Raw genomic sequence first — 23,080 nt, forward strand, 5'->3', positions numbered from 1 at the left:
ATTCCTCCCTCTGCCCTCAGCAGATTGTTCTGTCCAGGCTGAGGATTTCTGTGTGTTCTCCCATGGCCCTTCCAGCTGCAGCCTGGAGCTCTCCCAAAGTTCAGTGTCCACTGAAGCCAGGGATCTGTAGGATTTTACTGCTCTCCCAAAGTTCAGTGTCCACTGAAGCCAGGGATCTGTAGGATTTTACTGCTCTCCCAATGTTCAGTGTCCACTGAAGCCAGGGATCTGTAGGATTTTACTGCTCTCCCAAAGTTCAGTGTCCACTGAAGCCAGGGATCTGTAGGATTTTACTGCTCTCCCAATGTTCAGTGTCCACTGAAGCCAGGGATCTGTAGGATTTTACTGCTCTCCCAATGTTCAGTGTCCACTGAAGCCAGGGATCTGTAGGATTTTACTGCTCTCCCAGTGTTTGGGGCTCAGCAGGGAGTGGTGGATGAGCTCCTTGGGGAAGGTGTCCCTGCTCAGGGCAGGGTTGGAGTCAGTGACCCCCAAAGGGGTTGGGCTCTGCTCCTGGGAACAGGGACAGGACAAGAGGCCTCAGGCTGGGCCAGGGGAGGGTCAGGTTGGGGCTGAGGAGGAATTTGTTGGTGGAAAGGGTGGTGAGGCCTTGGCAGGGGCTGCCCAGGGAGGTTTGGAGTGCCCATCCCTGGAGGTGTCCCAGGAAGGCCTGGCCGTGGCACTGAGTGCTCTGGGCTGGGGGCCAAGGTGGGGATGGGGCCCAGGGTGGATCCATGGGCTGGGAGGGCTTTTCCAGCCTCTGGGATTCTGGGATTCTGTGAGGAAAGACTTTATGGTACAAATGGTGGGGGAAAAGGCATCAAAAGACTTTAAATGCAATAAACCCATCAAGAGTCTCCAGGTTGGTGAGCTCAGTTTTGGTGAGTGTTGTACCTGCAGTTAAGCAATCACTGATTAGAGGCTGAGGCAACACATTTACATTTACAGTATATTTTACTTCTCTCCCATGTAGGGGCTGGCTGCTGGGCTTTTTCTGTTGGGTTGTATCCCCACAGCTCAGCAGGAATTCCTGGATTCGTGGTTAAACCCAGCTCTGCAGTGCTGGGGGAGCTCAGTGGGCTGAGCTGAGCTTGGCTCTCTTGTGAATCACCTTCCACTGTCCCAGGTTGCTCCAAGCCCATCCAGCCTGGCCTTGGACACTGGCAGGGCTGGGCAGTTCCCGTTTCCCAGTGCTGCAGGAGGGGCTCACTGGGATAAGGGGGAGGATCATGGGGGATTTGGAGGGGGGATCATCCCCTACGGTCTTGCTCTGGTTTTTCTTTGGGCTAAAAGGTTCTGTGGAAGTTTTCGTAGGGGAGACAGATAAAAATCCTTGGCCCTCGGGTACCTTTGGTTAATGGTAACTTTTAAAAATATTTTCCAGGATTGGAAGCTTGAGAAGGAATTTGCACTGGATGGAAACCATTTTCTGAAGCTGGGCATATTCCAGGAACTGTGACCCAAATGTGTCTCTGTCCGTGGAGAAGATCTGACGTTTGAAATAACTTCTACTGAAGGTATGAACATCTGCCTTTGCTTCTGTCATGGAATGGTTTGGGTGGGAAGGGACCTTACAGATCATTTCCCTGCCACGGGCAGGGACACCTTCCACCAGCCCAGGTTGCTCCAAGCCCCTTGGACACTTCCAGGGATCCAGGGGCAGCCACAGCTTCCGTGGGCAACCTGGGCCAGGGCCTCCCCACCCTCCCAGCCAGCAATTCCTTCCCAATATCCCATCTGACCCTGCCCTCTGGCACTGGGAAGCCATTCCCTGTGTCCTGTCCCTCCAGGCCTTGTCCCCAGTCCCTCTCCAGCTCTCCTGGAGCCCCTTTAGGCCCTGCAAGGGGCTCTCAGCTCTCCCTGGAGCCTTCTCTTCTCCAGGGGAACCCCCCCAGCTCTCCCAGCCTGGCTCCAGAGCAGAGGGGCTCCAGCCCTGGGAGCAGCTCCGGGGCCTCCTCTGGACTCTCTCCAGCAGCTCCACGTCCTCCTGCTGTTGTTCCCAGGGCTGGAGCAGCTCTGCAGGGGGGTCTCAGCTGAGGGGGCAGAGGGGCAGAATTCCCCCCTGCCCTGCTGCCCACGATCCCTGTGGGATCAGCCCAGGGCAGGGGTTTGGGGTCCCAGCACACACGGATGGGGTGTGTGGAGCTTCCTATTAATGACCATTTTTAATCTCAGTGACAACAACATGCCCTGGGATCTGTGGGATGTGCTCTGGTGGCTCCCTGTGGGATTGCTCTGGATATTTAATACCTGGAGTCATTGGAGAGGGAGCTGTGGTGTCACAGGGATGGTCCTGCTGAGGAGACTCCGAGCTGGTTACGTGCAGTGGAGTTCATCCTCCTGGAAAGGGGGTCAGGCCTTGGCAGGGGCTGCCCAGGGAGGTTTGGAGTGCCCATCCCTGGAGGTGTCCCAGGAAGGCCTGGCCGTGGCACTCAGTGCTCTGGGCTGGGGGCCAAGGTGGGGATGGGGCCCAGGGTGGATCCATGGGCTGGGAGGGCTTTTCCAACCTCAGGGATTCTGGGATTCATGGCATGTTGGGCATGTTGGGCTGGTTACTCTAAAACCTCACTTGACTGGGAAGTGCCTCTCAAAACCTGAGCTCTGATTTGCTGTACAGAATGGATGGGAAGAGGGTGGAACTTCTTCTTCCTGCCCTGGCTCTGCCCGAGGCTGTTCCAGGAATGCCCTGTGGAAGGGACACAGCTGTCCCTGGGCAGGGGAGTGAGCTGGGGTTACCCACAGGTGTTCCTGAGGGAGGAACTGGGAACATCCAGAGAGCAGTGGAAGGCACACTAGAGGAACTGCCCTTTCCTGCACTGTGGAATTCCTTTGGGGACTCGCTGCCTCAGGATTCTCTGGAGGTGTCCTGGGAGCACCGGGATCCTTCCCAGTGCCAGCAGGGGGGCTGCTTGGCTCGGGCATTTTCCTGTGGGTGATCTACCTGGGAAAAGCTTTCCTAGTGCTCCCAAGGGAAGAGTTTTACATAAAGCAGGTTCTCCCAGGGGAATAGGTTATGAATTAAAGATTCATAGATTGGGTTGGTTAGATGGGATATTGGGAAGCAATTCCTGGCTGGGAGGGTGGAGAGGCCCTGGCACAGAGAAGCTGTACCTGCCCCTGGATCCCTGGAAGTGTCCAAGGCCAGGTTGGACGGGGCTTGGAGCAACCTGGGCTGGTGGAAGGTGTCCCTGCCCATGGCAGGGGTGGTGCTGGATGGGCTTTGAGGCCCCTTCCAACCCAAACCATTCCATGATTTTATTCTATGATCCTTTTGGCTGCTTCTGAACATGGGATTATCCTGCAGTTATTGGGACAGCTTTGGAAGGCTCAGTCTAATAAGTTTTCTGTCCAAGCAAGTGTTACCTCCCTGCTGTTCATCTTCCTTCTGGGACCACTTATAAATCCATGGAACAGTCTTGATTTGGGACCATCCTGTGCCTTGGTATATTTTTGAGCTCAGTTTGGGTTTATTTCCCATGTTTTAACCAGCTGCTGAGTCACAAAAGCTCGTGAGTGTTGCTTTAAAGCTGTTTGGAGACTCCCATTCCCTTGGGTGGGAATTCAGCTGAGCCATGGCCTGGCCTGGCCTTGTCCACCTGTGCTTTCCTGGGGGGCTTTCCAGCTGTGGAACAGTTTGCTGGAAAAGCTCATCTGGGGCTCAAGTTCAGCAGGTTCAGTAAAGTGAGACTCTATTCCCTGCAGTTGGTTATTGGATAACTGGGTTTAAAGGTGGAAGCTCTTGGACAAAGCCGGGTGTTCCTGGGGCTCTGGCCCCACCTGACATGCTCAGAACTTCCTCACACGCTGGAACTGGGGAGAATTCTCCACATTTTGGGGTCCTTTTGTTGCTTTGGGTAGCAAAGCTTAAACTTACTTATTCTTACAGAGGAAACAGAGCAGATTTTGTATTAAAACCTGGCCAAAACCAGCAGTAGCGTTAAAATTGCCCTCAGGAATGTGTGTCTGTGGAGGCTGGAGGCCAGGCTGAATGGGATGGGAGCTGGGCAGGGTGTTCAGCTGGGCCAGAGCTGCTGGAGCTGGGGCTCTCTGGGGGCTTTTAGACCAGGAAGGATGTCACTGGAATGTCAGAAGGATTCAGAAACTCCTTTTGGGAACAAGCAGGATAACATCCTTCCCTCAGCATTTCCATGTGTTTCCACTTAGTAACTAAGTGGAAAACATTAAATGTTTGATTTTGTCAGGAATGGGCTTGACTAGGCTGAAATAAAAGATCAGTCCATCCTGGTGATTCCCTCCCAGTTTCCAGGAGGAGTTCCTGGGGGGATTCCTGGCCCTCAGTGCTCACTGTTCTTGGTCCTGGAGAGCACTGGGGAGGTCGGGAATGCTGTGGGTGTTCGTCTGTGCCCGTGTCCAGTGAGGCACAAAACTGCCTGTGGGAATAACCCTGGGAGAAATAACACTGGGACAGAGCTTGGATAATCCCAGAATCCTGGAATCACTGAGGCTGGAAAGGCCTCCCAGAGCACTGAGCCCAACCTGTGCCCGATTCCCCCCTTGTCACCCAGCCCAGAGCAACAAGTGCCCTGATCTCCTTTCCCTCTGTCCTCACGGGGAGTTCCAGGGGTCTGGAAAGCCAGGTGTGCTCCATCACCCCAGGGAACCAGGAACAGGCCATTCCCTGGGGCTGCTCAGCAGGAAGCTGAGAGTTCAGGCATTGAAAATAAACAATGGGAGGACAAATCTCCTGTTGCAGCACCCAGAAGGAGCACATTGGGCTCAGAACATCCTCTGTAAAAGGGGGATATTTTTCCTTTCTGCTGCTGAGGAGCTTTCCAGGCACGGGGAGGAGGGACCAGCCTGGCTCTAGGTGGGATAAAAACAACAATATTTAACAAATAAAATAGAAAAACAGGCTCCTGAGCAGATGGAGAAAGAATTGCCCAGAGCAGAGGTGGCAAAAGGGGTCCCTTGGTTGGTGTTTTTGAACAGCAAGTGAATTTAATCGTTGGAACATTTTGTAAACTCAGCTTGTGTTTTGTTGGCAAGAATTACAATAAACCCAACCCCGAGGAGGCAGAGTCTGTTAGTCTTGGAATTCTGTGTCGGAACAGGGAGATTAAATATTTCCTACTTGTCCCAGACGAGTTAAATACCCCAACCTTGCCATTTTATTATTAATAGGAATTAACTGTGTGGGTTAGAAACTTGTCCTGCTGCACCAGGGCACGGAGGGGTTGATCCAGGTGAGGCCCAAACACACCTCCAGCAACCTCCTGTCCCCTGATGGGCTTGAACTGAAGGAGGGCAGGGTTAGATGGGATATGGGGAGGGAATTGCTGGCTGGGAGGTCCCTTCCCACCCAACTCATTCCAGGATTCCATGATCTTTCGAAGCACACCTGGAGGACTGTTTCCAGTTTTACATTGTTAACCATCTGCCCCAAACCACAGAGTCAGGGATGGCCTCGTGTGTTCTCCTTGAGCAAAGCCTCTGTGCTCCTTCCAGCGTTACAGCTCCCTGTGGGGCAGTGTTGGAGACAGGGGGGGTTGGAGGCACAGTTTGATTTCCAGGGATCAGGCTGGGAAGTGCTGGTGTGCAGCAGCTCAGCTCCAGCACTGGCAGCAGGTACTCAGAGGAAACTGGTTTCCTGAAGCCACCGTGGTTTTCCTTTCGTTGGTTACTCCAGGGATAAAGGAGCAGCTTGGAAGGGCTTTGAGAGTCCACTTGGAAAAAGGAAAGAGATTTCTGATTTACTGGTGACAAAAGTGACCTGAATTGAAGTGCTGAGGCCTGAGATGTGGCAGATATCATGGAATCCTGGAGTCCTGGAATGGTTTGGGTGGTAAGGGGCCTTAAAGCCCACCCAGTGCCACCCTGCCATGGGCAGGGACACCTTCCACCAGCCCAGGTTGCTCCAACCTGGCCTTGGACACTTCCAGGGATCCAGGGGCAGCCACAGCTTCTCTGGGCAACCTGGGCCAGGGCCTGCCCACCCTCACAGGGAAGAATTCCTTCTAATATCCCATCTAACCCTGCCCTCTGGCAGTGGGAAGCCATTCCCTGTGTCCTGTCCCTCCATCCCTCGTAATAGTCTCTCTCCAGTGGAACGAGATGATCTTTAAGGTCCCTTCCCACCAAACCATTCCATGATTCCATAATTAAGGCCTCCAGTCCCATCCAAGCAGCATCTCCAGCTGGCTGGGAGGTGGAGCTGCTCCCTGCCCTTCTCTGATCTGTGTTTCCACAAGGATGCTGATCCCTGCAGTCCGGATGAATTCCCGTGGATCCATCCAGGCTCCTGCTGCCGGGGAGGTCCCGGCTCTGCCCGGATCGGGGGGAGCTGGGTGGGCTGTTCCTGCTGCCGGGAGCTTCAGGCTGCACAAGGCTCACTGGAGCTCTCACACTGAGCACATTGTGCTTTTATCCCCAAATATAAGAGCTGGAAACAGCTTGGGAAGCAAAATAGCCGGAGTTATCTTGGGCAGCAGGAATGTGTGACCCTGACACATTTATCCTCGTGCTCTCATCCTCTGCTCCAGCTCCTTCTCCCTCTTGTTTAAGGAGGGAAAGTGAAACTCGAGCAGTTGTGTACCAGGGATTGTTTGGAATATCCCCATGGCTGGGACCCCAGGCAGGCCCCAGGCTGGAGCTGAGGGATGGCAGCTCCATGAGGAAACCACCACTTTTGGAAAGCTTATTTTGGGCTGTTCACAGCTGCTGATCCCTGCAGATCCTCGGGCAGCTCAGGGCCTGTCTGGCTGCACAGAGCAGGGAACTGAAATGTGGGGAGGGAGGAGATGGAGGGAGGGGGTTTGTGGTGGGAGCTGAGGGGGAAGGGGACAGGGGAGGAGCTGAGTACAGGTGGTAAAATCATGGACTCATGGAATGGTTTGGATTGGAGGGACCTTAAAGCCCATCCAGTGCCACCCTGCCATGGGCAGGGACACCTTCCACCAGCTCAGGTTGCTCCAACCTGGCCTGGGACACTTCCAGGGATCCAGGGGCAGCCACAGCTTCTCTGGGCACCCTGGGCCAGGGCCTCAGACAGCCCAGGGAAGATCAGAGAGCTCTTCCTAGAGATGGATGAAAAGTTTTGGAAAACTGTAGAATTGCCAGGTTTATAATGGTTTTAAATTTGAAAGGTGAGATTTACGTGTGGATTCCACATATATGTAGGGAATATTTATGTATTTGGGTTAACTGTGCACCCAAACCTTCTGCATTTAAGGCCTCTTATGCTACATTTTCCCTTGGTGAATTTATAACCAAGCAGAGATAGTTAAAAATATCTGAAGAACAGTTTGTAAGGAACACACCGAGCCCAACAGCATCACTGTCACTGCAGTGTCACGTAGGTTGAACACTCCGATGGCTGTTCCCAACCCCAAAATTTAGTTGCTGAAATCCCAGGATCCCTGAGGTTGGAAAAGCCCTCCCAGCCCATGGATCCACCCTGGGCCCCATCCCCACCTTGGCCCCCAGCCCAGAGCACTGAGTGCCACGGCCAGGCCTTCCTGGGACACCTCCAGGGATGGGCACTCCAAACCTCCCTGGGCAGCCCCTGCCAAGGCCTCACCACCCTTTCCACCAACAAATTCCTCCTCAGCCCCAACCTGACCCTCCCCTGGTGCAACTTGAGGCCATTTCCTCTGATCCTGTTACTTGTTTTTTGAGAAAAGAGCTTGACTCCCCCCCGGCTCCCCCCTCCTGGCAGGGACTTGCAGAGCCAGAAGGTCCCCCCTGAGCCTCCTTTGCTCCAGGATGAGCCCCCCCAGCTCCCTCAGCCCCTCCTGCTGCTCCAACCCCTTCCCAGCTCCCTTCCCTTCCCTGCACACGCTCCAGCCCCTCCAGGTCTCTCCTGTCTGAGGGCCCAGAACTGCCCCCAGGATTCCAGGTGTAAAAGGAACTCAAAAGTTTCTTTCCTGTGTTCATGCCATGGTTCCTGTAAGTGCTTCAGTTGAAGGTTCAGTGTGAAAGTTACTCTGTGAAGGACCCAGATATTTAAAATCTAATGAAAAAGGTGGGGTGTTCAGCCTTTTCCATGGCCCTGCTCTGGTGGCTGGAAGGGAGAGCCCCTGTCAGTCAGTGTTCCTGGAGGGAAGTGCTCAGGGCAGTGGCAGAGTCACCATCCTGGAGGTGTTCAGAGTGGTGTGGATGTGGCACTGGAGCAGTGGGTTGGTGGTGCCCGTGTGTGGTGGTTGGGCTCGGTGATCTCGGGGGTCTTTTCCAGCCCTGACAGTTCCACGGTGAGGGGCAGCAGAGGTGCAGCATTAACCTGTCCCTTTCTGCCTCCCAGCCAGTCGTGTCCCATCACCATGTTCTGGAAGTTTGATTTGAACACAACGTCGCACGTGGACAAGCTGCTGGACAAGGAGGATGTGACACTGGAGGAGCTGATGGACGAGGATGACGTCCTGCAGGAGTGCAAGGCCCAGAACCGCCGGCTGCTGGACTTCCTGTGCCAGCAGCACTGCATGGAGCAGCTGGTCACCCTCATCACCCATGAGCCCCCCCTGGACATGGACGAGAAGGTCCGATTCAAGTAGGTATTGGGGTCCTGCCCTCCCACCCCACAGATCCCCAGGCTTCCACCTGGGCCTCTCCTCCAGTGCCAGGGGTGTAACCTCCTCAGTGGGGGAGCACTGGGGGTGTTTCACAGCATTTTGGGGCTTGTAGGGGATTTTCAGACCCTTTCTGCTTTATTTTTAGCAGTTTAACATGGAGCTTGTCTTACAAAAATATCTCTTGTTGTTCACTCAAAATCAGCGGCTCCAAAACCCCTTGAGCAGGGTTTTGTTGGAACTGTAGCACAAGAGGGAGAAATCTCTGAAGCCAATGGGTTTTCAAACCCCCAGAAGAAAGTGAGCTGTAAAGTGAGTGGAAAATGTAATATTCTCAATGTGCTGGACATTCAGCCCCTGCTGGTTTCAGGGATCACAGCTCCAGAGGGCCTGGCTGCACTCAGAGCGCTCTGAGCTCCTCACACGGCTTTGGTTCTCACAGCAGCTTGTGTTTATCCACTTCTAGCTGAATGTATACTTCAGAATATTTACATTTTGGAGTTGGGAAGTTTGTTTGTCTTTGTTAAGTTTATATAAAAATAAAGGGTTGCTCTGACTGTAAATAAATAAATCCAGGCAGGTTTTTCCTGGTGGGAATGGGTCAGTGTTGGCCATTGCTCAAAGCCCACAGAAATGGGAATGTTTGGGTCTATTGTCAGGTGAGACAGTTGATAGCTGTGATTAGGTGACTGTTCCAGGTGAGGGAATGCCAGGGAATATGTCCTGTAGTAATCTGGAATATGCTATGGCTGCTTTTGCAAGGATCCTGCTGTAAAAGGTGAATTTGAGACCCCCCTGTAGAGCTGCTCCAGCCCTGGGAACAACAGCAGGAGGACGTGGAGCTGCTGGAGAGAGTCCAGAGGAGGCCCCGGAGCTGCTGCCAGGGCTGGAGCCCCTCTGCTCTGGAGCCAGGCTGGGAGAGCTGGGGGGGTTCCCCTGGAGAAGAGAAGGCTCCAGGGAGAGCTGAGAGCCCCTTGCAGGGCCTGAAGGGGCTCCAGGAGAGCTGGAGAGGGACTGGGGACAAGGCCTGGAGGGACAGGACACAGGGAATGGCTTCCTAGTGCCAGAGGGCAGGGAGAGATGGGATATTGGGAAGGAATTCCTGGCTGGGAGGGTGGGGAGGGGCTGGCCCAGGTTGCCCAGAGCATCTGTGGCTGCCCCTGGATCCCTGGAAGTGTCCAAGGCCAGGTTGGAGCAACCCAGGCCAGTGGAAGGTGTCCCTGCCCATGGCAGGGGATGGGATGAGATGGGCTTTGAGGTCCCTTCCCACCCAAACCATTCCATGATTCCATGATTGTAATGAAACAGGGAAGGTGGGGACAGAGACAGAGGTTTCAAGGAGCAAATTCCTCTGGGTCACTGTGGCTGACCTTGATGGAGCAGTTCTTGGAAGCACTTCAGTCTCTGGGGCAGACAAGGCACAGAAGCGTTTCCAGAGCCTGGGGAGGGGCAGGAGAGGGCAGAGAGGGTTTGAGCTTGTTAGAAGCTGGGAAGCTTTTGGAATAAATAAAGGCCAAGCAGTAAGAATGGACTCTGTCTAAATCCAGATGGAATCCCAGTTTTGGCTCTTCAGAAAAGGTTGTGAAAGTTTGTGAGGTGGAATGGGGAGAAACTCGATAGGTCTGGAAGGATGTGTGGCTCGGGATGGTGTGAGCTGGGGAAAGGGGATCATCACATCCTTCCTTCTTGGGAGGCTGGGGTGGAAGTTCCTGAAGTTCAGAAGGGAACTACAAAGAGCAAAACTCCACAGTAAAGCCCCATCCAAGCAGAATGTGTGGAATTGAGCACCTGGAGGGAGACCTGGAGCAAGAAAGGAGAGCGTGAACTCTTGGAGCTGTCGTGGCTGTTTGGAATGAACTGGTGACGTTGTGGGTGTCCCCAGAACCTACTGAGAGCACGGGGTGGGGAGAGCACAACTCCCGGGGTGTCAGAGGGTGCTCTGGGGGACAGAGGGTGAGTGTCAGGTGAGGTGAGTTCCCTGCAGCCTGGAAAGCAGCAGCACTGGGACGAGGTGCCTGAATGGGAAGGGTGAGGTGATGGATCAGGACCTGGGGGTGTGAAGGCTGCAGGAACAGAACGTGCAGGAACAAGGAGAGGTTTCATTTCTCCCCTGTGCACAGAGAAGCACCACACATGGATTTTTAGGAATGGTGGATGCCTTTTGCATGGAGCAATGAACCAGAAGAAGGAGAAATGACTCTCCATGTCCCCTTGGGGGCAATGAGAAATGTGATGCTGTAAATCCCTGTGTATGGTAACCATAATGCCCTGACCTTTCATGTCCTCTGAGCAGCAAAGAGCACAGAAACAGCATCACTGGGGGCTTGGGGGGGGTTGGAACTCTTAGGACTGGACCTACATGAATACAAGGAGCCTGGTTGGGAAGTGAATGGTGCTGGGAAAGGGGGCAAAGCTTCCAGCTGGCCTGGGAATGTTTTAGTGGCTCATGGTGGGTGAAGAGCTTGCGTTGCAAAGATTGAAAAGGACACTGATGTAGAAACCTGGTTTGATTAGAAACAAATGACCCTTTGAAGGTAAAAGTACATCCTCACAAGAGGAATCATCCTCTTGTGGGATGGTTTGGGTTGGAAGAACCTTAAAGCCCATCCAGTCCCACCCTACCATGGGCAGGGACACCTTCCACCAGCCCAGGTTGCTCCAGCCTGGCCTTGGACACTTCCAGGGATCCAGGGGCAGCCACAGCTTCCCTGGGCACTCTGTGCCACGGCCTGCCCACCCTCCCAGGGAAGAACATGTTCAGTAGGAGCTGCCCCAAGGGGAGGTTTCCCGGGGAGTTCCCTCTGGAGCCGCAGCGTGTGCGCTCTGTGTTGCAGGTACCCCAACACGGCCTGCGAGCTGCTCACCTCGGACGTGCCGCAGATCAACGACAAGCTGGGCGGGGACGAGACTCTGCTCAACATCCTCTACGACTTCCTGGATCACGAGCCTCCCCTGAACCCTTTGCTTGCCAGTTTCTTCAGTAAGACTATCGGGAACCTCATTGCCCGGAAAACGGAGCAGGTAGTGCTGGGCTCTGTCCTGCCGGGGCACAGGTGATCCTGGGGGGGCTGGGCTGCCCCGGGAGCTCGGGATGGGCTCACAGTCGGCTTAGAGGTTGGAGTTGAAATGTAGGCTCCCAAAAGTTCTTGGGATTCCTCACTTGAGGGAGGTGCTGGCTTAGGCAGACACCTTCCCAGAGCTTTGGGGTGGGATCTGCCACAGTCGGGGTACTCCCATGCCACAGCCGAAGGTTTATTTTTCATACTAAGGCATATTGAGGCACCCTTGGGTCATCAGAGCCTCAGTCTCATCCCTATGAAAGGGGTGCTGGAAGCATGGGCTGAGCAGGGATTTGGGAACGTGCACATCCCAGTTAAATACTGGATTTTAAAATGAAGGCTGTCATAGACTGCGAGAAAAGGACAATTCTCCAGCTCCACTTGATGCTCTTACTCTGTGGCCTTGGGCTTCCTTGTGGTGCAGAGGAGACAAAAGCTGGCTAAAAGGATTTTATTTAGTCCTGCCATGAGATAAGAACGTTATTGTCCCGTTCTCTGGAGAGTTCCCAACCTCGTCTCCGTTGGGATCAGGGTTGGGGCGAGGAGGTGAACCCAGGGAGTTGTGTGTGGTGCTGGCAGCTGATGGGGGCTCCTTTCCTTCCAGGTGATTGCGTTTCTAAGGAAAAAGGACAAATTCATCAGCCTGGTGCTAAAGCACATCGACACATCAGCCATGATGGACCTGCTGCTGCGGCTCATCAGCTGCGTGGAGCCCGCGGCGCTGCGGCACGACGTGCTCAACGTGAGCCTGGGCTGGGGATGGGCTGGCACTGCCCTGCTGGGCTGTGCCACCAGGGCTGGCACTACCCTCCTGGGCTGTGCCTCTGGAGCTGGGACTGCCCTCCTGGGGCTCTGCAGCCAGGAATGGGGCTCTGGGGGGAACCAGAGTCCTGTGGGTCACTGATTCTGAGAACAGGCCCTGGCACAGGCTGCCCAGAGAAGCTGTGGCTGCCCCTGGATCCTTGGAAGTGTCCAAGGCCAGGTTGGATGGGGCTTGGAGCAACCTGGGCTAGTGGGATATGTGGATAGGGGGTGACACTGGATGAGCTTTGAGGTCCCTCCCAGCCCAACCCAACCAATTCCATGATTCCATGAGCTTTACAGTCCATTCCAAACCAAACCATCCTGTGATTCCATGATTCCATTGTTCGAGATTCTGTCATTGCAGAAACCTCCAAAGTCTTTTTCCTTTTCCTTAGTGTTAGGTGAGTTATTCCAAAAGCAGCTGGGAATGCTTTGGGGTGGTTGTTCTGAGGGATGCCACATCCAGCAGTTGGCCTGGAACAGTTGGGTGGGGATGAGGATGAGCTTGTAGGGGAGGCTGGGGAAGGAGGAGGGGAAGGGAGTGTTTTGAGGTGACATTCCTGGTTTGCCTGGGCTGGGAAGGGGAGATAAGGGATGGTTTACACCGAGGGCAAGATCGAGGTACAACAGCAGCGTTGTGGCATCTGGAAGGTCAGGAATTACTGAGTGGGAACAGCAGGAAGAGGAGGAACTGGGGGGAGAAGAATGTGTTGATCAGTGTGGTGATGCTGCCCAGAGGAGACACTGTTTGTCCCTGGTCCATTCCATGGTTCCCAGAGTTATTTAGGTTTTAGTTCCATGGCAGGGTGGAAATCAGAATCCATCCCTGTCCGCGCTCGGGGAATTTGGGTCCTGCCTGTGGCTGGGATTAGGAGAGAGGAGGAAGGGCTTCCCCTTCCTGAAAAGCCTGAAAAGCTTCTCAAAGCTCCTCTTGTTCCGAGTTCTGGGAAATCAAACCAGGATTTTCTTTCCCTCCAGTGGCTCAATGAAGCGAAGATTATCCAGAGACTCGTGGAGCTGATCCATTCCAGCCAGGACGAGGACGTGAGTGTGACCAGGGTCTTGGCTCTGGGGATGGTGGGTCCTGCAGGGTCCGTCCAGGAGACTCCCAGGTCCCTTTGGAGATGTCCTGGTGACCTGTGGAGGAGCTGAGGGACGACCTCAGAGTGTCCTGTCCTCTTCTTGCTCAGCACCAAAGCCCTTTGTTTTGGTTTTAATCTGGTTTTAATCTGGTTTTTACTCCCAATTCCTTGGTTCATTTTGCTGCTGCATCAGTTCATCTCAAACCTGCAGACAGTGAGAACTTCACTGGCTTCCAGTAGGAACCTGCTGTTCATTGAAAATCTTTTCAAACTGACCAGACTGTGCGATTCTCACGTCTTTTAGCCCATAAACAGGAATTCAGCCCTAAAATCTGCAAGATGAGTTCTCCGAGCCCTGAAAAAGTGGCAGTGCCAACCCTGATTCCCTCAGCTCATCCCAGCCAAAGTTACACCTCTGGGAGCAAAACTGGGCAGTGCCTGGTGGATGTGTGTGCTGGAGCAGAGCTGTCAGCAGCTCCAGAGAGGCTTTGATTGATGGCCAGAACGAGAGGATTAATCCCTCAAAGTAGCCCTGCAAAGCCTTTGAATCCACAATAATTAAGTTGTAAAGGGTTTTATCAAAGCGTTTCTTTTTCTTCCGGCGGGAAACCTGAGCAGGGAGGAGGAAAAATGGAATGTCTGTGTTGGGAATGTGCAGGTTGATGGAGCTGAGGAGGGAGATTAGAAAGAACCTTCATTTCAGCTCCTGACCTGCAGTTAATGGTTAAGTTAGGCCAATCTCCTGTTCAGTTCTGTGATCTGTTAGTGTTCTAATCAAGGTTGTACCTAACAGATGAGTCTCCTTCAGTGTGGTGGGAAAAGCTGGGATTGACCCGTGTTGTTGCACTCCCAGCTCAGCTCCGTTTCCCCTGACCCTGCTCCGTGTCCTTGTTCCAGAGGCAATCCAACGCTTCCCAGACCCTGTGTGACATCATCAGGCTGAGCAGGGACCAGAGCACACAGCTCCAGGACGCCCCAGAGCCGGATCCCCTTCTCACAGCACTGGAATCGTGAGTACCCGGCTGTTCCCTCCGGGATCGCTCCGGGCACACGGGCTCTGTCCGGCTTGGCACAGCTCCTGTGCCAGCCAGGGGGGTGCTCTGAACGACCCCTCTTAGGTGTGGGGCTTCGTGGCTCCCTCTGAAGGCAGGAGAGGGGGGTCAGGGAGCCCAGAATTCCTGGCTGGGTGCAATATGAGGCAAAAGCCAAGGGATTTCAGGCTGGGAGAGTCGGGGTGTTCAGCCTGGAGAGCAGCAGGTTGTGAGACCTCACAGCACCTTCAGGGTCTGAAAGGGCTGCAGGGAAGTGGAAAGGGACTCCATCAGGAACTGGAGTGCCAGGACAAGGGGGAATGGGTTCAAACTGAAAGAGGGGAAATTTAGGTTGGATATTGGGAAGGAATTGCTGGCTGGGAGGGTGGGGAGGCCCTGGCCCAGGTTGCCCAGAGAAGCTGGATCCCTGGAAGTGTCCAAGGCCAGGTTGGATGGGACTTGGAGCAACCTGGGCCGATGGAAGGTGTCCCTGCCCATGGCAGGGGTGGCACTGGGTGTCTCTGAGGTCCCTTCCCACCCAAAGCATTCCATAACTCCGTGATATCCTAGATAACATCCAGTGTGAGCCGTGCACCACAGGCGTTGATTTTCCTGCTTTGCTCCCTTCCCTTGGTGTTGTTTCTTTGCTCTTTGTAATGTACATCTAAATTATTTATGTACCCTCTTTTCTGCTTCTTGTATTTGCTTCAAACCTAAAATTTTCCTGGAGATTCTCCATGAGATTTAAACCAAAACCAGGCTCTTCCAGGCCTGGAGGGGACATTGTGACAGGGAAGGGCTGAAAGGAGCCATGCAATGAACAGCAGAGCAGCTGCAGCTGGGGCTTCCAACTCCCCCTGGACGTGTTTGTGTCCACCCAGAGCTCCTCAGTCCCTGTGCCAGTGCTGGTGTTTCCTCCTCATTCAGAGCTCTCAGTTCCTACAGGACTGTGAGGGCATCCCTGGCACAGGAGCCAGTGTGGGTGGGTGGGAATGGGATGTGGATCCTGCTGCACACAAGCACTGGGAAGCCACCAGGACCTTTCTGGGCTTGACATGGAGCTCTGCCCCTGCCAGGACCTGCTGCTCTTCCTTAAATGCTTCATTTCCTTTGCTGCACCTGCAGGAATGGGGCAGATCTTTGTGCCATAGACATAATCCTGTCCTGGCAAAATAGCACAGGGTTGGATTTTCATGGAGTTCCAGGATGGTTTGGGTGGGCAGGGACCTTAAAGATCATCTCTCTGCCATGGGCAGGGACACCTTCCACCGGCCCAGGTTGCTCCAAGCCCCATCCAACCTGCCCTTGGACACTTCCAGGGATCCAGGGGCAGCCACAGCTTCTCTGGGAAACCTGGGCCAGGGCCTCCCCACCCTCCCACCCAGCAATTCCTTCCCAATATCCCATCCAACCCTGCCCTCTGGCACTGGGAAGCCATTCCCTGTGTCCTGTCCCTCCATCCCTTGTCCCCAGTCCCTCTCCAGCTCTCCTGGAGCCCCTTCAGGCCCTGCAAGGGGCTCTCAGCTCTCCCTGGAGCCTTCTCTTCTCCAGGGGAACCCCCCCAGCTCTCCCAGCCTGGCTCCAGAGCAGAGGGGCTCCAGCCCTGGCAGCAGCTCCGTGCCCTCCTCTGGACTCTCTCCAGCAGCTCCACATCTTCCTGCTGTTGTTCCCAGGGCTGGAGCAGCTCTACAGGTCCCATCCCTGTGGATCCTTCAGCCTCTCCTCAGTCTGTCTCAGTTCTGAGCCTTTCCAGTCTCAGAGATGAGGTTGGAAACCTCAGTGGTTCCCCCTGGGAATCCCAGGACCTTTAGTGAGGGTCCCGAGCTCCTGCAGTGGGAGGGTGCTGACCATGGAGAACGTGGGGCTTTCACACTCTTTTGGTCATTGGGAACTTTTTTGGTACTTTTGCAGAGGGCTGTGGGACCCTGCACTTCCAAAAACATCTCTGAAATTCCTGGTACCACTTCATTGTTCAAAATAAAGGATCTTTGAGCAAAAGTGATTTTTTTGCTTCTCTTCCCTTTCTGCTGAAGGTCACAGATCCCATTACTTTTTTCCCCGACATTACTGGTGACCTTTTTGATTTTGGATAACTTTTATCATCTCTGAGTCAGGAATTAATGATCAGCTGGGGCAGGATGAAGGAGCCAGGACCAGGGTTATGGAATAAACCCCAAATCCAGATTTCAGTGGCTGCTGGCTGGGTGAAAAAACAGTGAACTCGGTTAATTACAGCAAATTTACTTTTTTTTTTCCTGCCTCTGCCTCTCCTGCCTTTGCTGACGGGGTGTTTTTAGAGGCTCCTCATTAACATAATCCTCTCTCATGCATTATTCATCTATTTTTACATTTTTATCTCATATTTTATTTATACCAACGGGAATGTGTTAGAAAATAGTACAAATTCAGCTGTGAACTCCAGGAATGCTGGTTTGAGCTGGACCTGTGAGTTAGGAGGGCAGGGAAGGCACCTGCTGAGTGCTGGGGTTTGGGGAGCTGTCGTTGACATCCTCAGGATTCAAGAGCCTGAATTCTGTGAGGAACCAGGAGGAGCTGGGGAGCAGAGCTGGGCTCAACCTCCTGTTCCTCTGTTATTCATTCCCAGGGCAGAGAGCAGGGAGAACAGTGGGGTGTTACCTCTGTGCTGGTTGTTCTTCAGTTGTGAGGCTGTTCCAGGCTGATTTCAGTGCTGGAAAGGCCCAGCCCCAGAGCTCAACCCTTCCTTGGTGATCCCTGCCCAGCTCTCTCAGGGCTGGGCAGGCACCTGCTCCTGGGGCAGGGGCTCAGAGAGGGGAATTGATTCAAATGTTAAAATATTTCACTGTGCCCCAGCGTGGGCACAGGCCCAGGGCAGGGATTGTCCCTGTGCTGGGAACTGGGGAGGCCCCCCTGGAATCCCGGGGGCAGCTCTGGGCCCTCAGACAGGAGAGACCTGGAGGGGCTGGAGCGTGTGCAGGGAAGGGAAGGGAGCTGGGAAGGGTCTGGAGCAGCAGGAGGGGCTGAGGGAGCTGGGGGGGCTCATCCTGGAGCAAAGGAGGCTCAGGGGGGACCTTCTGGCTCTGCAAGTCCCTGCCAGGAGGGGGGAGCCGGGGGGGGTCGGGCTCTGCTGCCAGGGAACAAGGGACAGGCCAAGGGGAGACGGCCTCAGGCTGGGCCAGGGGAGGGTCAGGTTGGGGCTGAGGAGGAATTTGTTGGTGGAAAGGGTGGTGAGGCCTTGGCAGGGGCTGCCCAGGGAGGTTTGGAGTGCCCATCCCTGGAGGTGTCCCAGGAAGGCCTGGCCGTGGCACTGAGTGCTCTGGGCTGGGGCCAAGGTGGGGATGGGGCCCAGGGTGGATCCATGGGCTGGGAGGGCTTTTCCAGCCTCAGGGATCCTGGGATTCTGGAAGGGGATCGTGGCTGAGCCCCCTGCAGTGTGGATGTTACTGACATTTGCTTTGTTGGCCGCAGTGTCCAGCCCTGGCTCTCACCGTGCCCCTCAGGAAGGGTTCTCCTCCACTGTGTTGTCCTCCCATGGTTCTGGTGGATAATTGTGGATGATCAGCAGTAGCTTCACCTTGTCTTTAATAACTTGCACTGAGTTGGCACTGGGGTTGTGTTCCAGGTTAGAACTGCGAGGTGGTGAAGGAGAAGGACAGGTTGGTTTGGAGTCGGGGTGTTGGTAGCCAGGTGTTGCCTGAGGGATCAGTGCCCAGGTTCAGGAAGCGGGTGCAGAACCAGCCACGTCCTGTGGGACGTCACCGAGTGTCTTTACTCCTTCCCCAAGTAATTCAATAAATGTGGCAGCCCTTTTCTTCCAGAAGACCCCACGTGGGTGTTTGGTGATGAAAGCAGCTGCCAAGTCCGTGTCATTCTTACCCTGTTGTGTCACCCCACAGGCAGGAATGTGTGGAGCAGCTCCTGAGGAACATGTTTGATGGAGAGCAGACGGAGAACTGCATCGTCAATGGAACCCAGGTTCTGCTGACCCTGCTGGAGACGCGGCGCTCCGGGTGAGTGGGAATTCCTTCCCTCCAGGAACAGCGGGAATGGGAACCCCAGTCCAGTTTCCTTGGGCAAAAAGGACGTTTTGTGGCCTGGTCTGAAGTGCTGCCTAGAAATGTCTGCGAGGACAAGCAGTACCAGGACAAGAGGAAATGACTGAGCTGGAGAGGGGAGATTTAGATGGGATATTGGGAGGGAATTCCTGGCTGGGAGGGTGGGGAGGCCCTGGCCCAGGTTGCCCAGAGAAGCTGTGGCTGCCCCTGGATCCCTGGAAGTGTCCAAGGCCAGGTTGGACGGGGCTTGGAGCAACCTGGGCTGGTGGGAGGTGTCCCTGCCCATGGCAGGGGTGGTGCTGGGTGGGCTTTAAGGTCCCTCCAATCCAAACCATTCCACAATTCCATGATTCTCTGTGTGTGACTGTATAGTTCTAATTTTGTTTTTAAAAGTTGTGTCCCCTTTTATCTCTTCTTATGGAGAAAGAGGAGAGAAAAGGCAAAGAGAGTTTTGTGGAGGGAAGTGAGACAGCGAACATCTCACTGTTCAAAAAGGAGGGATCAGGAAGGGTGAAGATCATGGAGCTTCAGGAAGAGGCCCTGGAGAGCAGGACAGGAGGGGGCACTGGGGAAACAAGGTGTTGGTCAGAAGGTCTCGCGTAGAGCTGAACTGAGAAGGGACTGAGCCAGGAACTGTGCCAGGGCTGGCTCCTGGGATCTCTGGAGCTGTGTGAGCTGGGGGCTCAGGGATTCCTGTCCAGCTCATTCCTGACTGTCTGGAATCCCATTCCCTGATGGAGTGAGAGTGTTTGTGTTACTGCAGTTGGGTGGCAGAGCTGCTGTGATTTACTCCCTACCAGTGAAGAGGGGTGAGGAGCACAGCTCCAGCCCCTCGGGCTTTCCATCCCTTGGTGTCTTTGTGTGCATCTTTCTGAACACCTGGGGAGGATTTACAGCTTTTAACAAATATTTGGAGTTAACTTGGTTCTCAAATGTTTGGGAACTTTTAAAGAGCAGGAATGTGTCTCTGTCACCTCAGGCACAGGTTTGACACACGAAGTTTGATATCAGGTTTGGTATGTGAAGAGCATCTTGTAAATGATATATTAATATAACATATGTAAATATATTATGTAAATATATTCAGTGGCTGGAAATTATTATTTTTCATATTGACAGTTATTTTTTCAGAGAAAATCACTGACATGGGCAGTGAGACTGGAGACCCTTGTAAGGTTTTATCGAATCTCCACCTCAGTGGACACTGAGGTGTGAAGGGAAGTTGTTTTAGTGGAGTTCTGATTGAACAAGTTGGGCCGTGATTTATTATCACAAAGTCACCAAATCCCGGGATGGCTGGGGTTGGAATGGACCTGTGAGACCGTGTGATACCACCTGGTGGTTAAAAACGGTAAGATTTATCCCGAGGGAATTGTCCTGCTCTTCCCCTGGCAGGGTGGAAGGACTGATGGACTCGTACACTCAGGGATTCGAAAGGTCTTACACTGTCAACAGCAGCATCCTCCACGGGATCGAGCCTCGGCTCAAGGACTTCCACCAGCTGCTGCTCAGCCCACCCAAGGTAGGCCTGGCCCTGTCCTTGCACACAGATACCCTGGGCACTGCCAGGAGCAGGAGGCTGCCACAGACAGAGGGCTTGGGGAGGAAAATCCACACTCCAGTGTGGTAGTTCAGGGGTTCAGGGATCAGGCAGGAGGAACCTGAGAGCTGTTGTGCTCAGGGAAATCCAAGAAGTACAGACACGTGGGACTGGGGGATTGAGGGAGGGTGGTGAAGAGCAGGGAACTTTGAATTAGTGGATATTTGGGTTTTACTCTTCGGATTTGGAAGTCAAAGTCTCCCCGTGGTCACAGGACTGGGAGGGTGGTTTAGGTTTCCCTGCAGGGAACATTCCTGAAAGGAACTGGTTCTGTGAAATCCCAGAATCCCAGGATAGTCAGGGTTGGAAGGGCTCTCTGGAGACCATTCAGTCCAACACCCCTACCCAGGCAGGTGACACGGGAACATGTCCAGGTGGGTTTGGAATGTCTCTGGAGAGGGAGACTCGTCCCCCTCCCTGGGCAGCTGTTCCAGGCTCTGCCACCTCCGTGGGAAGAAGTTCTTCCTGCTGTTGAGGTGGAACTTGTGGTTTAATTTCTGGCTGTTGCTCCTGCTCCTGTCCCTGGGCCCCCTGGGGAGCACCCCCCTGTGTGTGTGTGCCCTGAGGGGTGCTGGGGTGAGCTGACCCTGCCCTGTTCCCCCAGAAATCCGCAATCCTGACCACGATCGGGGTGCTGGAGGAGCCGCTGGGGAACGCGCGGCTCCACGGCTCCCGGCTCATCGCGGCGCTGCTGCACACCAACACTCCCAGTATTAATCAGGAACTATGCAGACTCAGTACCATGGATTTATTACTTGTGAGTATCCCAGCGGGACACTGGGAGCGGGGAGAGGGGCAGGACTTCCCGCTGGGAGCAGTTTTGCTTTCCCTTTCATCTCTTCTGTGCGAGGGGGGCCGGAGCCTAATTACTGCTCTAATCTGCTGCAGGAGCATCCAGCCCTGGAACAGCCTCTGTAACCCACATCCAATTGTTTGGGATTTGGAGCTGAGCCTCACACTTAACATTTCTTGTTAATGCAGTGGAGGGTGTGTGAAACAATCTGGTTGTGGTGTGTGTGTGAGCTCCTGTAGTGCTGGGAGCTGGGCTTCCTCACAGAATCCCAGGATCCCTGAGGCTGGAAAAGCCCTCCCAGCCCATGGATCCACCCTGGACCCCATCCCCACCTTGGCCCCCAGCCCAGAGCACTGAGTGCCACGGCCAGGCCTTCCTGGGACACCTCCAGGGATGGGCACTCCAAACCTCCCTGGGCAGCCCCTGCCAAGGCCTCACCACCCTTTCCACCAACAAATTCCTCCTCAGCCCCAACCTGACCCTCCCCTGGCCCAGCCTGAGGCCGTTTCCCCTTGGCCTGTCCCTTGTTCCCTGGCAGCAGAGCCCGACCCCCCCCAGCTCCCCCCTCCTGGCAGGGACTTGCAGAGCCAGAAGGTCCCCCCTGAGCCTCCTTTGCTCCAGGATGAGCCCCCCCAGCTCCCTCAGCCCCTCCTGCTGCTCCAGACCCTTCCCAGCTCCCTTCCCTTCCCTGCACACGCTCCAGCCCCTCCAGGTCTCTCCTGTCTGAGGGCCCAGAACTGCCCTCGGGATTCCAGGGGGGCCTCCCCAGTTCCCAGCACAGGGACAATCCCTGCCCTGGGCCTGTGCCCACGCTGGGGCTGCCACAGCCCCGGGGCCATTGGCCTCCTGCCCCCCTGGGCACAGCTGGGCTCACATCCAGCCGCTGCCACCAGCACCCCCAGGGCCTTTTCCAGCTTTCCAGCCCCTCTGCCCCAGCCTGGAGCGTTCCTGGGGTTGGGGTGACCCAAGGGCAGGACCCGGCACTTGGCCTGGTTGACCTGCATCCCACTGGCCTCGGCCCATGGATCCCATGGATTCCATGGATCCAGCCTGTCCAGCTCCCTCTGCAGAGCTTCTACCCTCCAGCAGACCCACATCCCCCCCAGCGTGGTGCCATCCATGAACTTACTGAGGGAGCCCTCGATCCCTGATCCAGACCATGGATAAAGGTTGTCCCGCTGGGAACAGGGACCGGGGCTGGAAGGTTCTGGTATAATCTGGGCAACCTTAAGGGAATTATTTCCATACTTAAAAATTATTAGTTACTCTTTTTCGTAGCATTAATTCAGCCACAGAATAGTTAGATCGGTTTTTTCAGCATGTCTGTGCTGTGAGTCCTGCCTGGGAGTGAGAGGATTCCCAAGTTTATTAGGAAATGTTCATTTATTTCCCAGTGAACTGAGCGCTTGGGAATCCAGGGGCAGCAGAGCTCAGCCAGCCCTCGGTGGCTACTGGGGTGGAGAAGGAGAATTGTTTTAGTGGAATTGCTGATTAAACAAGTTGGGCAATGATTTAATGTCACAAAGTCACAGAATCCCGGGATGGGTGGGGTTGGAAAGGTCCCTGCAGGTGGAAGATTTATCCCGACTAAATCCTTCTGCCTCTCTCCCTTTTCCTTGCAGGACTTATTTTTTAAATACACGTGGAATAACTTTTTGCATTTCCAAGTGGAACTGTCCATAGCAGCTATTCTGTCCCACTCTGTGCAAGAGGGAAAGCCCCCCACGAGTGAACAGGAGAGCAAAGAGGAGGCTCCCAACGGGACCGCGGCGCACGCGGAGCCTCCGGCAAACACCCCCGAGAACCTCATGGTCACCCACGTGAGTCACCACACTCTGGGGCCCCTCTGCACTGGATTAACCAGGAATTGGTGGATCAGCCATTCCAGAGCGTGGATTTTTACTCCTATTAGTTTGCTGTTGTTTGTTGTTGGTTCTCATGGCTCCGCACGTGCTTTTGTACATTTATTTTTAGCATCCTGTTGCAAAATAAACGTCAAAATCACCGCATTTAACGGGCTCCTGAATCCATTGGTATTTAATTCCATTTTTTTTAGTAAAAACACCTATAAATTTGGGACCAAAAAACCTCCCTGAGCACATTTCAGCTTCCCTCTGGGGTCCCTCCTGGTGAGACCTCGGTGCTGTGGTTCCAA

General features: G+C 54.3%; 1 protein-coding gene across 2 annotated transcripts in view; it reads left to right on the top strand.

The window, feature by feature from the left end:
* PPP6R2 (protein phosphatase 6 regulatory subunit 2) overlaps nucleotides 1-23,080 on the top strand; it is a 57,948-nt gene that overhangs the window by 19,450 nt on the left and 15,418 nt on the right. The window contains exons 2-11 of one of the 2 annotated variants that reach the window (XM_032688086.1): nucleotides 1,385-1,517; nucleotides 8,258-8,503; nucleotides 11,357-11,543; nucleotides 12,186-12,323; nucleotides 13,364-13,429; nucleotides 14,365-14,477; nucleotides 18,374-18,487; nucleotides 19,928-20,054; nucleotides 20,737-20,889; nucleotides 22,548-22,745. In XM_032688086.1, coding sequence (XP_032543977.1) covers nucleotides 8,277-8,503; nucleotides 11,357-11,543; nucleotides 12,186-12,323; nucleotides 13,364-13,429; nucleotides 14,365-14,477; nucleotides 18,374-18,487; nucleotides 19,928-20,054; nucleotides 20,737-20,889; nucleotides 22,548-22,745 — 1,323 coding nt within the window. In that variant the 5' untranslated portion in view covers nucleotides 1,385-1,517; nucleotides 8,258-8,276. The remainder of the gene's footprint in view (nucleotides 1-1,384; nucleotides 1,518-8,257; nucleotides 8,504-11,356; nucleotides 11,544-12,185; nucleotides 12,324-13,363; nucleotides 13,430-14,364; nucleotides 14,478-18,373; nucleotides 18,488-19,927; nucleotides 20,055-20,736; nucleotides 20,890-22,547; nucleotides 22,746-23,080) is intronic. The other variant, XM_032688087.1, reaches the window with a different exon arrangement.

The sequence above is a fragment of the Chiroxiphia lanceolata genome, chromosome 5 (genome assembly GCF_009829145.1).
Source record: "Chiroxiphia lanceolata isolate bChiLan1 chromosome 5, bChiLan1.pri, whole genome shotgun sequence".
Classification (NCBI taxonomy): Eukaryota; Metazoa; Chordata; class Aves; order Passeriformes; family Pipridae; genus Chiroxiphia; species Chiroxiphia lanceolata.